General features: G+C 45.1%; 1 protein-coding gene across 1 annotated transcript in view; it reads left to right on the forward strand.

Moving 5' to 3' along the window:
- The window catches only part of Fam120a (family with sequence similarity 120 member A), an 85639-nt gene extending 73287 nt beyond the window's left edge, over positions 1-12352 (forward strand). The window contains exons 14-18 of the mRNA XM_021179888.2: positions 1572-1755; positions 2227-2364; positions 5653-5794; positions 6175-6271; positions 10463-12352. Coding sequence (XP_021035547.1) covers positions 1572-1755; positions 2227-2364; positions 5653-5794; positions 6175-6271; positions 10463-10774 — 873 coding nt within the window. The 3' untranslated portion in view covers positions 10775-12352. The remainder of the gene's footprint in view (positions 1-1571; positions 1756-2226; positions 2365-5652; positions 5795-6174; positions 6272-10462) is intronic.
- Positions 12353-12964: the final 612 nt, after the last annotated feature.

The following is a 12964-nucleotide window of genomic DNA, read 5'->3' on the forward strand; positions in this document are numbered from 1 at the left end:
AGCCAGGGTTTGGTTTTGTCACCTGCAGATAGTTTCTGCAGTTGTGTGACCTTTGGAATTCTAGGGACTTTTCAGAGGGTGTATAAATGCTGGGGCTCTAAGAGATTGGTGGGTTGCTGGCTGGTTATTGGCCGAGGTTTATTAAGTAGGTGTGCACAAAGAAGAAACAAGAAAGTAAATATAACGATGGTGAAGATCAGACTTGGCCAAGGAACTCAACTCCTGTAATCAGCAGGACGAACCCTAAGGATAACATCACCCCTCCCCGACCCCTGACTTTATTCAGGGATCACTCCCCTTCCCCTTTCATCCTTTTTCTCTCTTATCTAGTGTTCCCAGGTAGGACGGGTAGAGAAAGGGGTGGAGAAGGGTGGGGAAAAAAAAGAACCCACAAAGTAGCCAAAATTGAGCTACAACTGTTAACACTTGTTCAGCCTGCTTTCTTACAGAGCCCAGGCCCACCAGTCCAGGATGGCACTACCCAGCATGGGCTGCGCCCTCCCACATCACTATTTAAAACATTTCCTACAGGCTCGCCTGCAGCCTGGCCATATGAAGGCATTTTCTTAACTAAGATCTCCTCCACTCGGGTGACTTTAGCATGTGTTAAGTTGACATAAAACTATCCCAGAAAAACTATGCCATAAAATTGCCATCTTGCCAGTGGTTCACAGAGTCTCTCTCATTGCTTGAGAGAACGTTATGTCCCAGGAAGATCCTTGCCTATTGAGGCAGTGAGTGGGAACCATCTTGACCAGGAGTGCAGGCCTGGGTTCCCCAGGGCTCTGCTAATATTTTCAGTCATTAGTGTGACTTCTCTCTCTCTCTCTCTCTCTCTCTCTCTTTGTTTTCTTCACATAGAAGAGGTTTTATTGGGAGGGAGAGACAGGGTGGCGACAGAAAGAGAAGAGGGGGAGAAGAGAGCGTGGCTTCTCTTGATAAACATTTCATTTACTATTGTTGCTTGATCACTAGGGTTGCGCTCATGGCCAGTGGCAAGGCTTGTGGCATATCACAGCTGATTACTCATTTACAAGCCCCTCAGAGCACTTCAGCCCTGTGGAAAACCAGTGAAGCCAGCAAGAAGGGCAAAAGTGCAGGGCTGGGCCAGCAGGACTCTGAGCTGCACTAGGTAGTGTGCTGTCCCATTTGAGCTCAGCAAGGACAGTTTGTCATACTCTACATCCTGCTGTATACGGGTCTGAGAGTGGCCAGAGAAGTCTCTCGACTATTGATTTAGGTGGTAAGAGTAAGTATTAGGGGTAGGTGAGGGCTGGAGAAAGCATGTATTGTTTTCACAGAGGACCTGAATTCAGTTCCCAGCTCCCACAAAAGGCTATCACCAGTTCAGGGGATGGGATAGGCTTGACTCTGACCACTTCACAGGCACTTTGTACATATGAGAAATCCCACACTGATATACAACTAAACATAAAGTAAATATTAAAAATAAAGAATTGGGAGACTGTGCAGATGGGGATTTACACAGCAGTGGTTCCGTTTTGTTAGTGACTATTTAAATTTGTTAAAACTCATGGGTGATGTTTTTACTGTGTGTCCATTGACTTCAGGCGGAGCAGGCTGCCAAGGTTGAGAAGATGCGCCAGAGCATCCTGGAGGGCCTCAGCTTCTCCCGGCAAAACCACCCACTGCCCTTCCCACCGCCTCCTGCTCTGCCCTTCTACCCAGCCTCTGTATACCCTCGGCACTTTGGGCCAGTCCCACCCTCACAGGGCAGGGGCAGGGGCTTTGCAGGTGAGTCATATTTCAGAAATCTTTCAAGTGGGGCAGAGTGTGGTCCTTCTGGTGGCACCACAGCTTGCCATGTTTTAGGAAGCACTGTCATGCCAGTAATTCTTCCCAAGTAGAGATGAGAGAGTAAGATCCTGAAGGAGCTGTGAGAAAGAACACGGAGTCACCTTAATCTTAGTTACATTTCATATGTGTGGGAAGTAAACTCCTCTGGTTCACAGAGAGCTCTCTTCTCGTACCACATCTCCAGGGTGTTCAGGAGGACACAGCCAGTGCCCTATTGAATGACTGCTAAGGGAGGCTGGCCTGTAGTGCCGGCCTCTGGGAATGATTGATGGATAGTGAGATAGCAAGAGGGTCTGGGAGACCTCTTCCCAGACGCTGACAAAGACAGGGGCTGTTCTCCCTGCAGGAGGTCCTCCCTCTGAGACCCACTTCTCATGCTTTTCCTGTTTTTCTCCACTTTGGATACAGGAGTCTGTGGCTTCGGAGGCCATTATGGGGAAACAGTAGCAACAGGCCCTTACCGTGCCTTCCGGGTGACAGCAGCATCGGGACACTGTGGAGCCTTCTCAGGCAGTGACAGCAGCAGGACTAGCAAGTCCCAGGGCGGTAATTATTACCACACCCACACCCCTCCAAGCTTCTGCTCCAGCATTCTCTGCTCCAGCATCTAGCCCCTTCCCTCCATGGCTGTCCTTTCAAGCCTTCTCTAACACAGTGACTTTTCTCTTGGGTCCCTGACTGACTCTCTGCTCTTAGGTCTGTGCAGTGGCCCTGTCGTAGCTGTCCTATCTTCTCCTTCCAGGCTAGGCCACTGAGTGTCCACCTAGAAGACAACTTGTCTATGCATCAGTGTGACCTGTCCAACACCTCACGCTCTCAGGCTAGGCTGCCAGTTTTGTATAGTGGCGTATATCATGAAGCTGTCTTTTGGTAAAGGTGCTTGTACTTGTGTAGAAGATGTAAGCAGGTACAGAATTTCTATCACATAAAAGCCTCTGGTAGTTTGTTTTAAAGAAAATTCTAATGTATGATAGTTTACTGTAAATATTCCTTATATCTCCATTCATATTTATCTTGTAAAGAGGAAGAGTTTTGAAAATAGTTCATTGCACTTGAACCATCAAGTCATTTTGCAAGATTGGTGTGATGCAATCTGAGTTACTTCAGGATAGGCAGTCTTTCTGGATGGTAGCATTTGTCATCTCAGTTCCCTGGCACTACAGTGGCTTGCAAGAACCATGGTGTATGGAAAGATGTGGCTAAGCATCCGCTCCCTGCGGCCCAGTGGGCCCTCATCTTCCTCTTCCTCACCCTTCTGAGGGCAACTTCACCATGATGTGTTTCAGCCCCCCTGTGGAGCTGTACTCCGATGCTGCCTGTCCTGTGGCTGGGGAAAGCAAGGAGAGGGAGGTAAAGGGAACTTACCATGTCTCCTAGCTGTAGAGTCACCTGTGCTGTGCAGTGCACACCTAAAGCCATCGGCTGTGGGCCTGAAGTACAAGTGCATGCATGGTGTTCAAGACAGAAGGTAGTTGTAAAGTCACTTAGTAAAATTTCAGTCTCAGTAGGGTGTGGTCATAGATGCCTGTATCTCAGCCCTTAGAAGACAGGGGCAGGCCCTAAATGGGATTTCTCCATCAAATCCCTCCCCTCAGGGCTCAGGTAACCCTGCAGAAGAGGAGGCAAAAGAGTGTAAGAGCCAGAGGGGATGGAGGACACCAGGAGAACAAGGCCTCTAAAACAGCATGGTCAAAGCTCGTAGGAACTCAGAGCCTGAGGCAGCAGCACAGGGTCTGTGCAGGTCTGGGTCTTCTGAGTATATCTTATGCTTCTGGGTTATTGTTTTATGGGATCTTGAGTGTGTGAATGAGTGGGTCTCCATGTGCCTTTGCTGTGGCTCTTTTACTTCTGTTTTGTCCAATTCCAATGTGTCAGTTTTTGTTCTTTTTTTTTTTTTTTATATATTTTATTATTATCCCTTAGAAGTCTGTTTGTTTTCTAAGGGAGGGGAAGATGGCAGAAGTAAAGAATGGGAAACTATAATCAGGATATATATGTGAGAGGGGAAAACCTATTTTTAATAAAAGGGGGGGGGAAGGAATTTTTTGTTGTTGGTTTGTTTTTTTTGTTTTTTTTTAAAGGCACGCAGGAGAATTGCTACAAGTTAAAGGCTAGCCTAGTAAACATAGCAAGTTTCAGGCCAGCTAATGCTACATGGTGACATTGTGTCCCCAAACACCAATTATCTATCTATCTATCTATCTATTTTAATTACCTGGCAAAATAATATCAGCATAAGATAAACTTATTAAAATATCTTTTCTGAGTGAGGTGGCACATTCCTTTAATCCTAGCACTCTGAAGGCAGAGGCAGGTTCTAGCACAGCCTGGTCTCCATAGCTAGCTCTTGGCCAGCTAAGATCTTGTCTTAGAAACTCGGGCCTCTTCAAAGAGGATGGGTCTGACACACTCTGGGTAACCTTGTAGTCATACTGTTTCCAGAGCTGAAAAGTCCTACCTGTCTTCAGAAGCTGAGTGGGCTTGGTCATGGGCACCTGGCTTAACATCAGGATTGTAAGGAGCTTGTGATAACCTCAGAATGAGATGTTCAAGCTCATTTTGTTTTAACCCTTTTTCCTATAATGTAATAGATTAAGGAATTTCTTAGGTGAGAAAACAGGAATAGTCAGTCCATCGGTAATTCATAGAAGTTGGTGAGTGCAGCATATATTTAAGTTTGTGCTTAAGGCAGTTCTACTTTAGCAGTGTGGTAACTGTGGAGCTGTGTGTAGTCCGCCTTAACTCCACCCAGCACACAGAAGCAAGAGGTCAAGAGGCTGGCCTGGATTGCACAATGAGACCTTGTTTCCAGGATTCATGGTGTGTGCATATAGATTAGTGGAAAAGCACTTGCCTAGCTTGTTCACGACCCTGGCTTCCATTCCTCATGTGAGAGTGAGAGAGGAAGGAGTGCTTATAGGTATTGATTAATTTCCCTAATATTTGGCCAATGACACAAATATGGAAGTAAGCACACTGAGGTTGTACACAAGTCCATCTGGTGGTGCAGAAGGCAACCCAGTTACACCCAGCCAGCTACACTTATTTCAGTTTCCCTAAATAGGAGTTCACTGTGGCAGTTAGGATCTAACTCACTTGTAGATTCTTTTTTTTAGTTTGGTTTTTTTAAACATTTATTTATTTTTCATATGAACGTGCTGCAGGGTACTTATGGGGGTCAGAGGACAACTTGCAGGAGTTGTTTCTCTCCTACAAACATGTGGAACTTGGTGATAGCACGCAGGTCATCCATCAGGCTTGGTGGTAAGCACCATTAATGGATAGATGAGCCGTTTCTCAAGTTTCACTCTCTCTAAATTTACACAGGGTCTCCCTCTAGTCCAGTCTGGCCTCAAATCCACAATCCTCCTGCCTCAGTTTCCCAAATGTTTTGATCACAGATGTTTGCTACCATCCTTCCCTCTATTATAGCTTCTTAACTGCAGATTGAAATCTCTGGGGTAGGCCTGGCATGTCTTTCATTTTAGCATGTGGGAAGCAGAGGCAGGTGGATCTCTCTGAATTTGATGCTATTAGCCTAGTCTACCTATAGAGTTCCAGGAAAGCCAGAGTTACATGGAAAGACCTGCTTTCAAAAAACCAAAATAATAATAACAACAACAACAATTGCATGGTGTGCTCAGAGAACCTTCTGTAATAAAATCTTCGTAAAGCAGGGTAATGGCTTCTTACTAAATAGGAACCAGAACTAAATAGGAGTTACTTTGCTTGTTTTCCCTTTGTTGGTCCTAATGCTGTGTTTATAAAGATTCTTGTCTTCTCATGATTTTTTTTGTTGTTGTTGTTTGTTTTTTTGTTATGTCTTTTGTGCAGGAGTCCAACCTATTCCTTCTCAGGGAGGGAAGCTAGAAATAGCTGGCACCGTGGTCGGCCACTGGGCTGGGAGCAGACGGGGCCGTGGGGGCCGAGGGCCCTTCCCTCTGCAGGTGGTGTCTGTGGGAGGACCAACGCGAGGGTAAGCTCTGGGCTGGGCTGGGCTGGGCTGGGCTGCTGGACTCTGTGTAAGTGCGGAAGGCAGCCTTCGACTGCTCCTCCTGTGTTACAGAAAACTCTTACATATCATTAGATAATTGTTTGATTCATCAGTATTTCATTATTAAATAATTAACCATGCATTCATTATTCAGTTATTGAACTATTATCTAAAAATGTTCCAAGCATTAGTTTTGAAGTCAAATGCCTCGGGTATAAACCAGAAAAATGATTCCTTGCATTTAATCAGACCATACTTAATTCTTAATGTCTCACCTAGCATAAGATCGACTCAAGAGTAATTTAAACATCATCTTTGAGAGACTTAAGTCTGTTTGTTCTTGTTTTCCTGTATTGACCCAGGCGTCCAAGGGGTGTTATTTCCACTCCGGTGATTAGAACGTTTGGAAGAGGTGGAAGGTACTACGGCAGAGGCTACAAAAGCCAGGGAACAATTCAGGTAATGTCCCCACAGTGTTCCTTTCACTCCTGCCATGTCTCCCCTCTAGGAGTGTCCCTGCCTCTGTTCTGACTGTAGAGCAGTGAGTTTATTTGGTACTTGTCAGACTTCTGACTTGATACTTGAATCATTTCCCTGTGCTCAGGAACTCTATCCGGTGCCCTCTCTTCCAAGATAGCCACTCTTTAGTGGAAAATAAATTTTATCTTATTTTATTTTATCTAATCTAATCTAATCTAATTAATTAATTAATTAATTAGAGTCAAGGTCTCACTGTGTAGCCCTGGCTGGCCTGGAACTTGCTAGGTAGACCAGGCTGATCTCAAACTCACAGAGATCCACTTACCTCTGCCTTCTGGTTGCTTTTTTATTTTACGTGTATAAATATTTGCCTGCATGTGTGTCTGGGCACCATGTGCCTCAGAGAGCAGAAGGTGTTGGATTTCCTGGGACTAGAGTCATAGAAGCTGCGAGTCTCCATGCAGGTGTTGGGATCTAACCCTGATCCTTGTGAGGGGGCCCTAGTACTTAGCCCTCCCTCTTCCCAGCCCCATTTTTAAGGTCTTATGTATACCTGTTGTGTATGTGCTTTTCTTTGATCTCTTGTATCATATGTCCTTTTCCCTGGATGAACTCCTGGATGTCTTCTTAAGGACATCTGTGCCTCATGCATGCCCTGTGGAGAAAGTTTGTTGACACTCACTGTTTCAATGAAATGCTTGTTGAATTCCAGCTGATAGGCATTACTATGTAGTGTCTAAATGGATTCTTGTCCATCCTGGAGAATCCTGCTTCAATACTTTTTTACAGATTTCTCACAGGCTCAGTACCTCCTCACGGTGCTGTGTGTATGTGTGTGTATGTGTGTATGTGTACCTTCTGTAGCTGTGCTATTCTTATCTGTAGCTGGGCAGGAAGCCATGATCCACTCTACTTTTCTTCCCCTTGTGCCTCATTTGTCTTGGTTCTATAAATCCCTTCTTGACCCATGTACCCTCCAGGCTCTGAGCCTCTGTTCTGGTCTCTGGGGTCCTTTCTCACTGGGCTCTTGAAGAATGACTCCTCAGGAAGGACTGAGGGGAGCTGTTGAGTGTGAAAACTGCTTTCCTAGTCAGCACACTGGCTTGCAGGCTTTCTTCACAGTTGTCTTGCTTTACGTCATTTTCTCCATACCTGAAGCTTTGCTGTCAGAGTCCCCTGACCTCCGTCCCACTGAACTCACCTGTGTGCTTGTCCTAAGTGCCCAGAGTGCTTTGCTTTTCCGTGAAAACTTGCTGCCTTTCCTGGAATCCCCTGGCACTGCTGCTCTGATTGCCTCAGTCAGAGAGCCTCCATCTTTCCCTTCAGGAACTTGTCTACAGTGGCATGGTGGTGCTTCGCTGTCTTCATCCTCAGTGTGCAGCTGCCTGCTCGCTTGCTCTTCTCTGCCTACCTTCGATATCTGGCAGACTCTTCATGGACTGTCTCCTCTCTCCTTTTTTGATTTACAACTTAGGCTACAGTTTACCTCTAGGGTTCTTCTCTTTTCTTTCTTCTGTTTTGATTGTTATTGTTCAGAGACAGTCTCACTACATAACCCTGTATGGAACTTGCTGTGTAGATTAGGTTAGCCTCAAATTCCTAGCGGATTCCCTGTTCTGTTAATCCTGACTGGGATTAATGTTATGGCGGCTGTGCCCTGTGTGCCACTGTGTCACACTTATGTATTTATTTTTGTTTGTCATTATATGTGAGTGATATGATGTATGCATCAGCATCCATGGACTGCCACTGGGCCATGGGCTGCTAAAAGCTGAACTTTGGCGTTCATTCTTTTCCTTTGACCTTTATGTGCAGTCTAGGAATTGATTGAACTCAGAATGGCAGTATTTTTACACATGTAAAAACCCTAGTTGTTGTTGGGTTTTTTTGTTTGTTGTTTGGGTTTTTTTGTTTATGGTTTCTTAATACAGGACCTTTCTACATAGCCCTGGCTGTCCTGGAATTCATTTTGTAGCCTGGGCTGGCCTCGAATGTACAACACCTGTCTGCCTCCCCCTGTGCTGGGATTACAGGTGTGGACCACCATGCCCAGCTGCTTGGTTCTTTAAAAGACGAAGTTAGAGCAGCTTTAGGCTCACAGCACTAAGACAGGTGGATTCCCTTAGAGCACTGCATTCCCTCTGTGCCTTCCTGTCTACCCTGTCTCCTGTCAGAATGACCTCCTTGTTACAGTTGGTGCCCGTCCAGGACACACGGAATCCCCCTCTCATAGCATGTTTCAGCTGTCACTCTTGGTGTCACACACTCCACAGTGTTGCTGACCAGGTCTTCACTGCCATTGTGTTCCCCAAGTGTTACTGCTGTAAAGGTTTTCTGCTCCACCCTATTTCCCTGAGAGCATTATCTTTTCAGACTTTTTTTGGTTTTTGAGACAGGGTTTCTCTGTATAGCCCTGGCTGTCCTGGAACTCACTTTGTAGACCAGGCTGGCCTCAGAAATCTGCCTGCCTCTGCCTCTGCCTCCCGAGTGCTGGGCCTAAAGGCATGCGCCACCACCGCCCGCTCCTTTTCAAACTTTTAAAAAATAATCTTTTTAATTTTTGTGAGAATTTCTTGGTGTTTTGCCTGCATGCATGCCTGTGTGAGGGTGTCAGATCCCCTGGAACTAGAGTTATAGACAGTTGTAAGCTGTCATGTGGGTGCTAGAAAAAGTACTCAGCCGTCTCGCCAGCCCCTCAGACTGTTCTTCCTTTTTTTTTTTTTTTTTTAAAGATTTATTTATTGATTATATGTAAGTACACTGTAGCTGTCTTCAGACACTCCAGAAGAGGGCGCCAGATCTCGTTACGGATGGTTGTGAGCCACCATGTGGTTGCTGGGATTTGAACTCTGGACCTTCGGAAGAGCAGTCGGGTGCTCTTACCCACTGAGCCATCTCACCAGCCCCAGACTGTTCTTCCTTAACTTCACAATACATATTGTAAGTCCCTCCTGTAGTAACAGAACTGCGGCCGTCTCATTGGGGCTGGGCGTGGAGTTCAGTGCTACAGTGCTGCCAAGGCCCTAGTTTTGATTCCAAGCACCAGAAATGAACAACAAACACTGAGTGTAGGCTTTTGTAGTTCCCAAGTTCTCGCCTCTGTGATCCCTGGCAAAGCCTTAGCTCAGTGCTGAGCCTCTGACCTGCCTTCCTGAGTTGCAGCACTGTTTTATTTTCCTCTTGTGAGTGAGGGGCCACTGCTTTCCCTCTTATCCTGCTTGTTTGACCACTCTTAACAGTTATGTAGTCAAGTGTGTGTGTCCCTACTGTTCGAATGTTTAACGTGTCTTTTCTTGTGTGTATAATTGTTGTTTCACTTCTGTGTTGTCTTGATGAAATGTCTGTTAAGGGTTGGATCGCTTTGGTGCTGTTTGTAGGATGATTTTTTTTAGTCTGTTTTCAAGCTTGCTTGAGCAAGTATCACCATCACTCCTCCCAAAGACCCTCCTCATCCCATGACCCTTCCTCGGCTCCCACTTCCCACTCAGTCTCATTTGTCTTAAGGGACTTTTATAGACCTTGGTTGACATGACATGATGACCATTTTTTTGGTTTCGAGGGTGGGGGCACTCACTGCAGAAAACTGCCAGACCTCAGTGTCTGTCACATGTCAGGTAGAGTCAGGACCACCTCAGCCTTGTTGTTGGGAAGTATACAGGGTTGTGTCAGGCTGAACCTGCGTAGGGGGACAAGGGTGATCCAGAGGAGGATCTGTCCACGGCCCTTGTGCTGCTATTCATACAGCCCTGCTTTGTGTTGCTGTTGTCCTGCTGTGACTTGTTTATCCTGTAAAGATTGGGGTATGTGTTTTGGGTATGCATTTTGGAGAATATGAGGAGAGCCTCTATTATTTCAGAGGAGAATCACTAAAAGGTGCTTGTAACTTTAAAGATGAGATGCTACATAAAGGGTTAGATACAGCACTCCAAGTGAGACTTTGTCATTTCAAAAGAAATGTTGCCAACAGAGGTGTTGAGAGAAGGAGCCACAGAAGGGATTAGCCTAGACAGAAGTTTCACAAGCTGAAGGCAAGCAGAGAGCCGAATTGTTCTTTTGAATTTTCTGGCTGAGGCATTATGGCTAATCTGTGTCCCTGTCCATCTGTGTTGTCCCCCATCCCAGCCCCACCTCTTCCGTATCTGAGGCTCTTGTTACTCTCCTTCCCCACAGGGCAGGCCTCCTTATGCTGCTTCAGCAGAAGAAGTGGCCAAAGAACTGAAGTCGAAATCTGGGGAATCCAAGTCCTCTGCTGTGTCCTCAGAAGGGTCCCTGGCTGAAAATGGAGTGATGGCCGAGGAGAAGCCAGTGCCCCAACTTAATGGGAGCACGGGTGACCCCAGAGCCCCCAGCCACTCTGAAAGTGCCTTGAATAATGACTCTAAACCGTGCAATACAAATCCTCACTTAAATGCACTAAGTACAGACAGCGCCTGCCGCAGGGAGGCTGCTCTGGAGGCAGCTGTCTTAAATAAAGAAGAGTAAACTTATTTTTTATAGAGGGTGAAGGATGCTGGAAGGGTAAGGATTCAGGAGCATCTGGAGAGAGAGAGCCTGCAGTTATGTACATTTTGTCCTTTCCGTAAGAGAAAATGAGGACTTTGGAAATTCAGATCCCTCTTTGATATCAGAGATATAAACAACACATTTTTTTTTTTTAGTTTTAACCAGTTGTAGTCAAAATGCTACAATAAAACAAAAAAGAGAAAGAAAATGAAGAGCATTTGACTCCCGCACTTAAAAATGAAGTACACAAAGTTTAAACTGGTTACGACAAAAGCCTAGAGTTGTGTTTCTTGAACTATAAAGAAAACAAATTTTGGCAGTGTTTAAGTATATATAGCTTAAAATATAATTTTTAGCATTTGGCACCATATGTATGCCACTATATTTGATTTTGCATTACTGTTTCACAATGAAGCTGTGTTTTGAGGCTTTGATTTATGATTATGAGAGAAGTGAGGCACAACCACAGTTCCCTTCTCACTTAAATCTCATCACTGTTGATGTGGTTCTTTTGTGTTAAAAAAGTGCAACTATCAAAACTAAAAAAAGTATAGATTAAACTGCTGTTGTGCTGATTTTGAATACACAGTACATCATACATCCTTTACAAGCAAGTTCAATGGAGATTACGTTGAAATCATAGAAGATGCAAATGACCTTTCAAAGTCAACACAATGTGTTCTGAAACCTCGTGACTAATACCATGCATCTGTGATCAGTGAGCTACGTGGTTTTGAATCGGACGTAGACCATTAGTGCTACTACTTGAGCTAATCTTCTGCATGGTTCATAATTTTTAAAGTGTGTAGTTAATATTATGCATGTTATTGTCCTTTCTTCCATTCTTACCATATGTGCCCATTTGCAAAACAAAATGCTAATAATCAGTAATAGTCCTATAAAAGATGTTAACTCTGTTTAGTCATTGACTGATCTTGCTCTAACCTTAAAATTTTGTGATTATTGACCTCTGTTGCATTTATTCTAAACCCCCCAAAATTATCTAGCCGTTTGGAATATCAACATTACCCTGGTGTACTCACTGCTGTGTGCATTATTGTTCTTTGTTGCTGTTTTATGCCTTCATATTCATATTAGCAAAATATGAAATTCTGTAAAGAAAGAAACCCCCTATGATCTTAAAAAACAAAACACCCCCTTCCCCTTCTGTAGCAGGAAACAAATTGCTTGTTCTTGAGAAGTTTCCCATCAGGAATTTAGTAGAAGCAGGTATACTTCGATCATTTTGATGTTTTGTTACTGTTTCCAAACAATGTACTTTGAATCAGAATCACTTCTTACGTTTCATCTACTTCCGATGCTCTTCATCACATTAGTGATCAGAAATGAGGTGTAACTCCCCAGCCCCTGCCCGCAAGAGCTAAGTAGGATCTTACTGTAAGTTGAAGGGAGTTCCGCCCTAACTCATGGATTGTGAAGAATGAACTGCTGTTGGGTCTGATTGACTGTTGATGGATTGTGGTGTGGTTTATCCAGAGGCTATTGAATGCAACTTACAATGCTTAATAAAAATCTTTATTCTTTTAGTATAAAGTATGGTGTGGCTTTTAAATTCACTTGTAAAGTATGAATTTTACAGAGGTTTAAATTTAGGTAGCTCATGAAGAGCTCCGTAAGACAACATTAAGTTTAGAAATACCGAGCCCTGTCAAAGTAATTTTAGAGGAACCTTAATGGTTAATATGAAAATTATGCAGAGCACAGCTTTTGCGTTCCTCTGACCAATCAGGCTGCGAAGTACAAAGTAGCTTTATAAAGGCCTAACGGGGAAATCTTTGTTTTTAAATGTAGAGTTACAAGTGTCGCTGCCCTTTAGCTGGCTCTCTTCAGCGTAGTTCCAGCGTGCCCAGCAAAGCGGCCAAGGAGCTACTGGAGCGCCTGCTCCGAGCAGAGGACGCGCGCTTTACGGGCGGGGACGGGGGCGATTGTGCAGCAGATGCGCGCGCATCTCGGGGCGGGACCGAACCATGCCCAAAGCCACTGGCTTCTTACGCTGCAGCGCCAGGGCGGAACCGCGTGACGAGTCCCGAGACTGCGCCTGCTCGGTCTGTCAGGCTCGCGGCTTAAAGAGCCGCGTCTGGGACCTTGCGCAGGCTGGTTCCCGCTTCCTCGCGGCCTCCGTAGACCCTAGGAATGATCGGAGGCTCA

The sequence above is a fragment of the Mus caroli genome, unplaced genomic scaffold (genome assembly GCF_978045245.1).
Source record: "Mus caroli unplaced genomic scaffold, Mus_caroli_1 scaffold_15, whole genome shotgun sequence".
Lineage (NCBI taxonomy): Eukaryota > Metazoa > Chordata > Mammalia > Rodentia > Muridae > Mus > Mus caroli.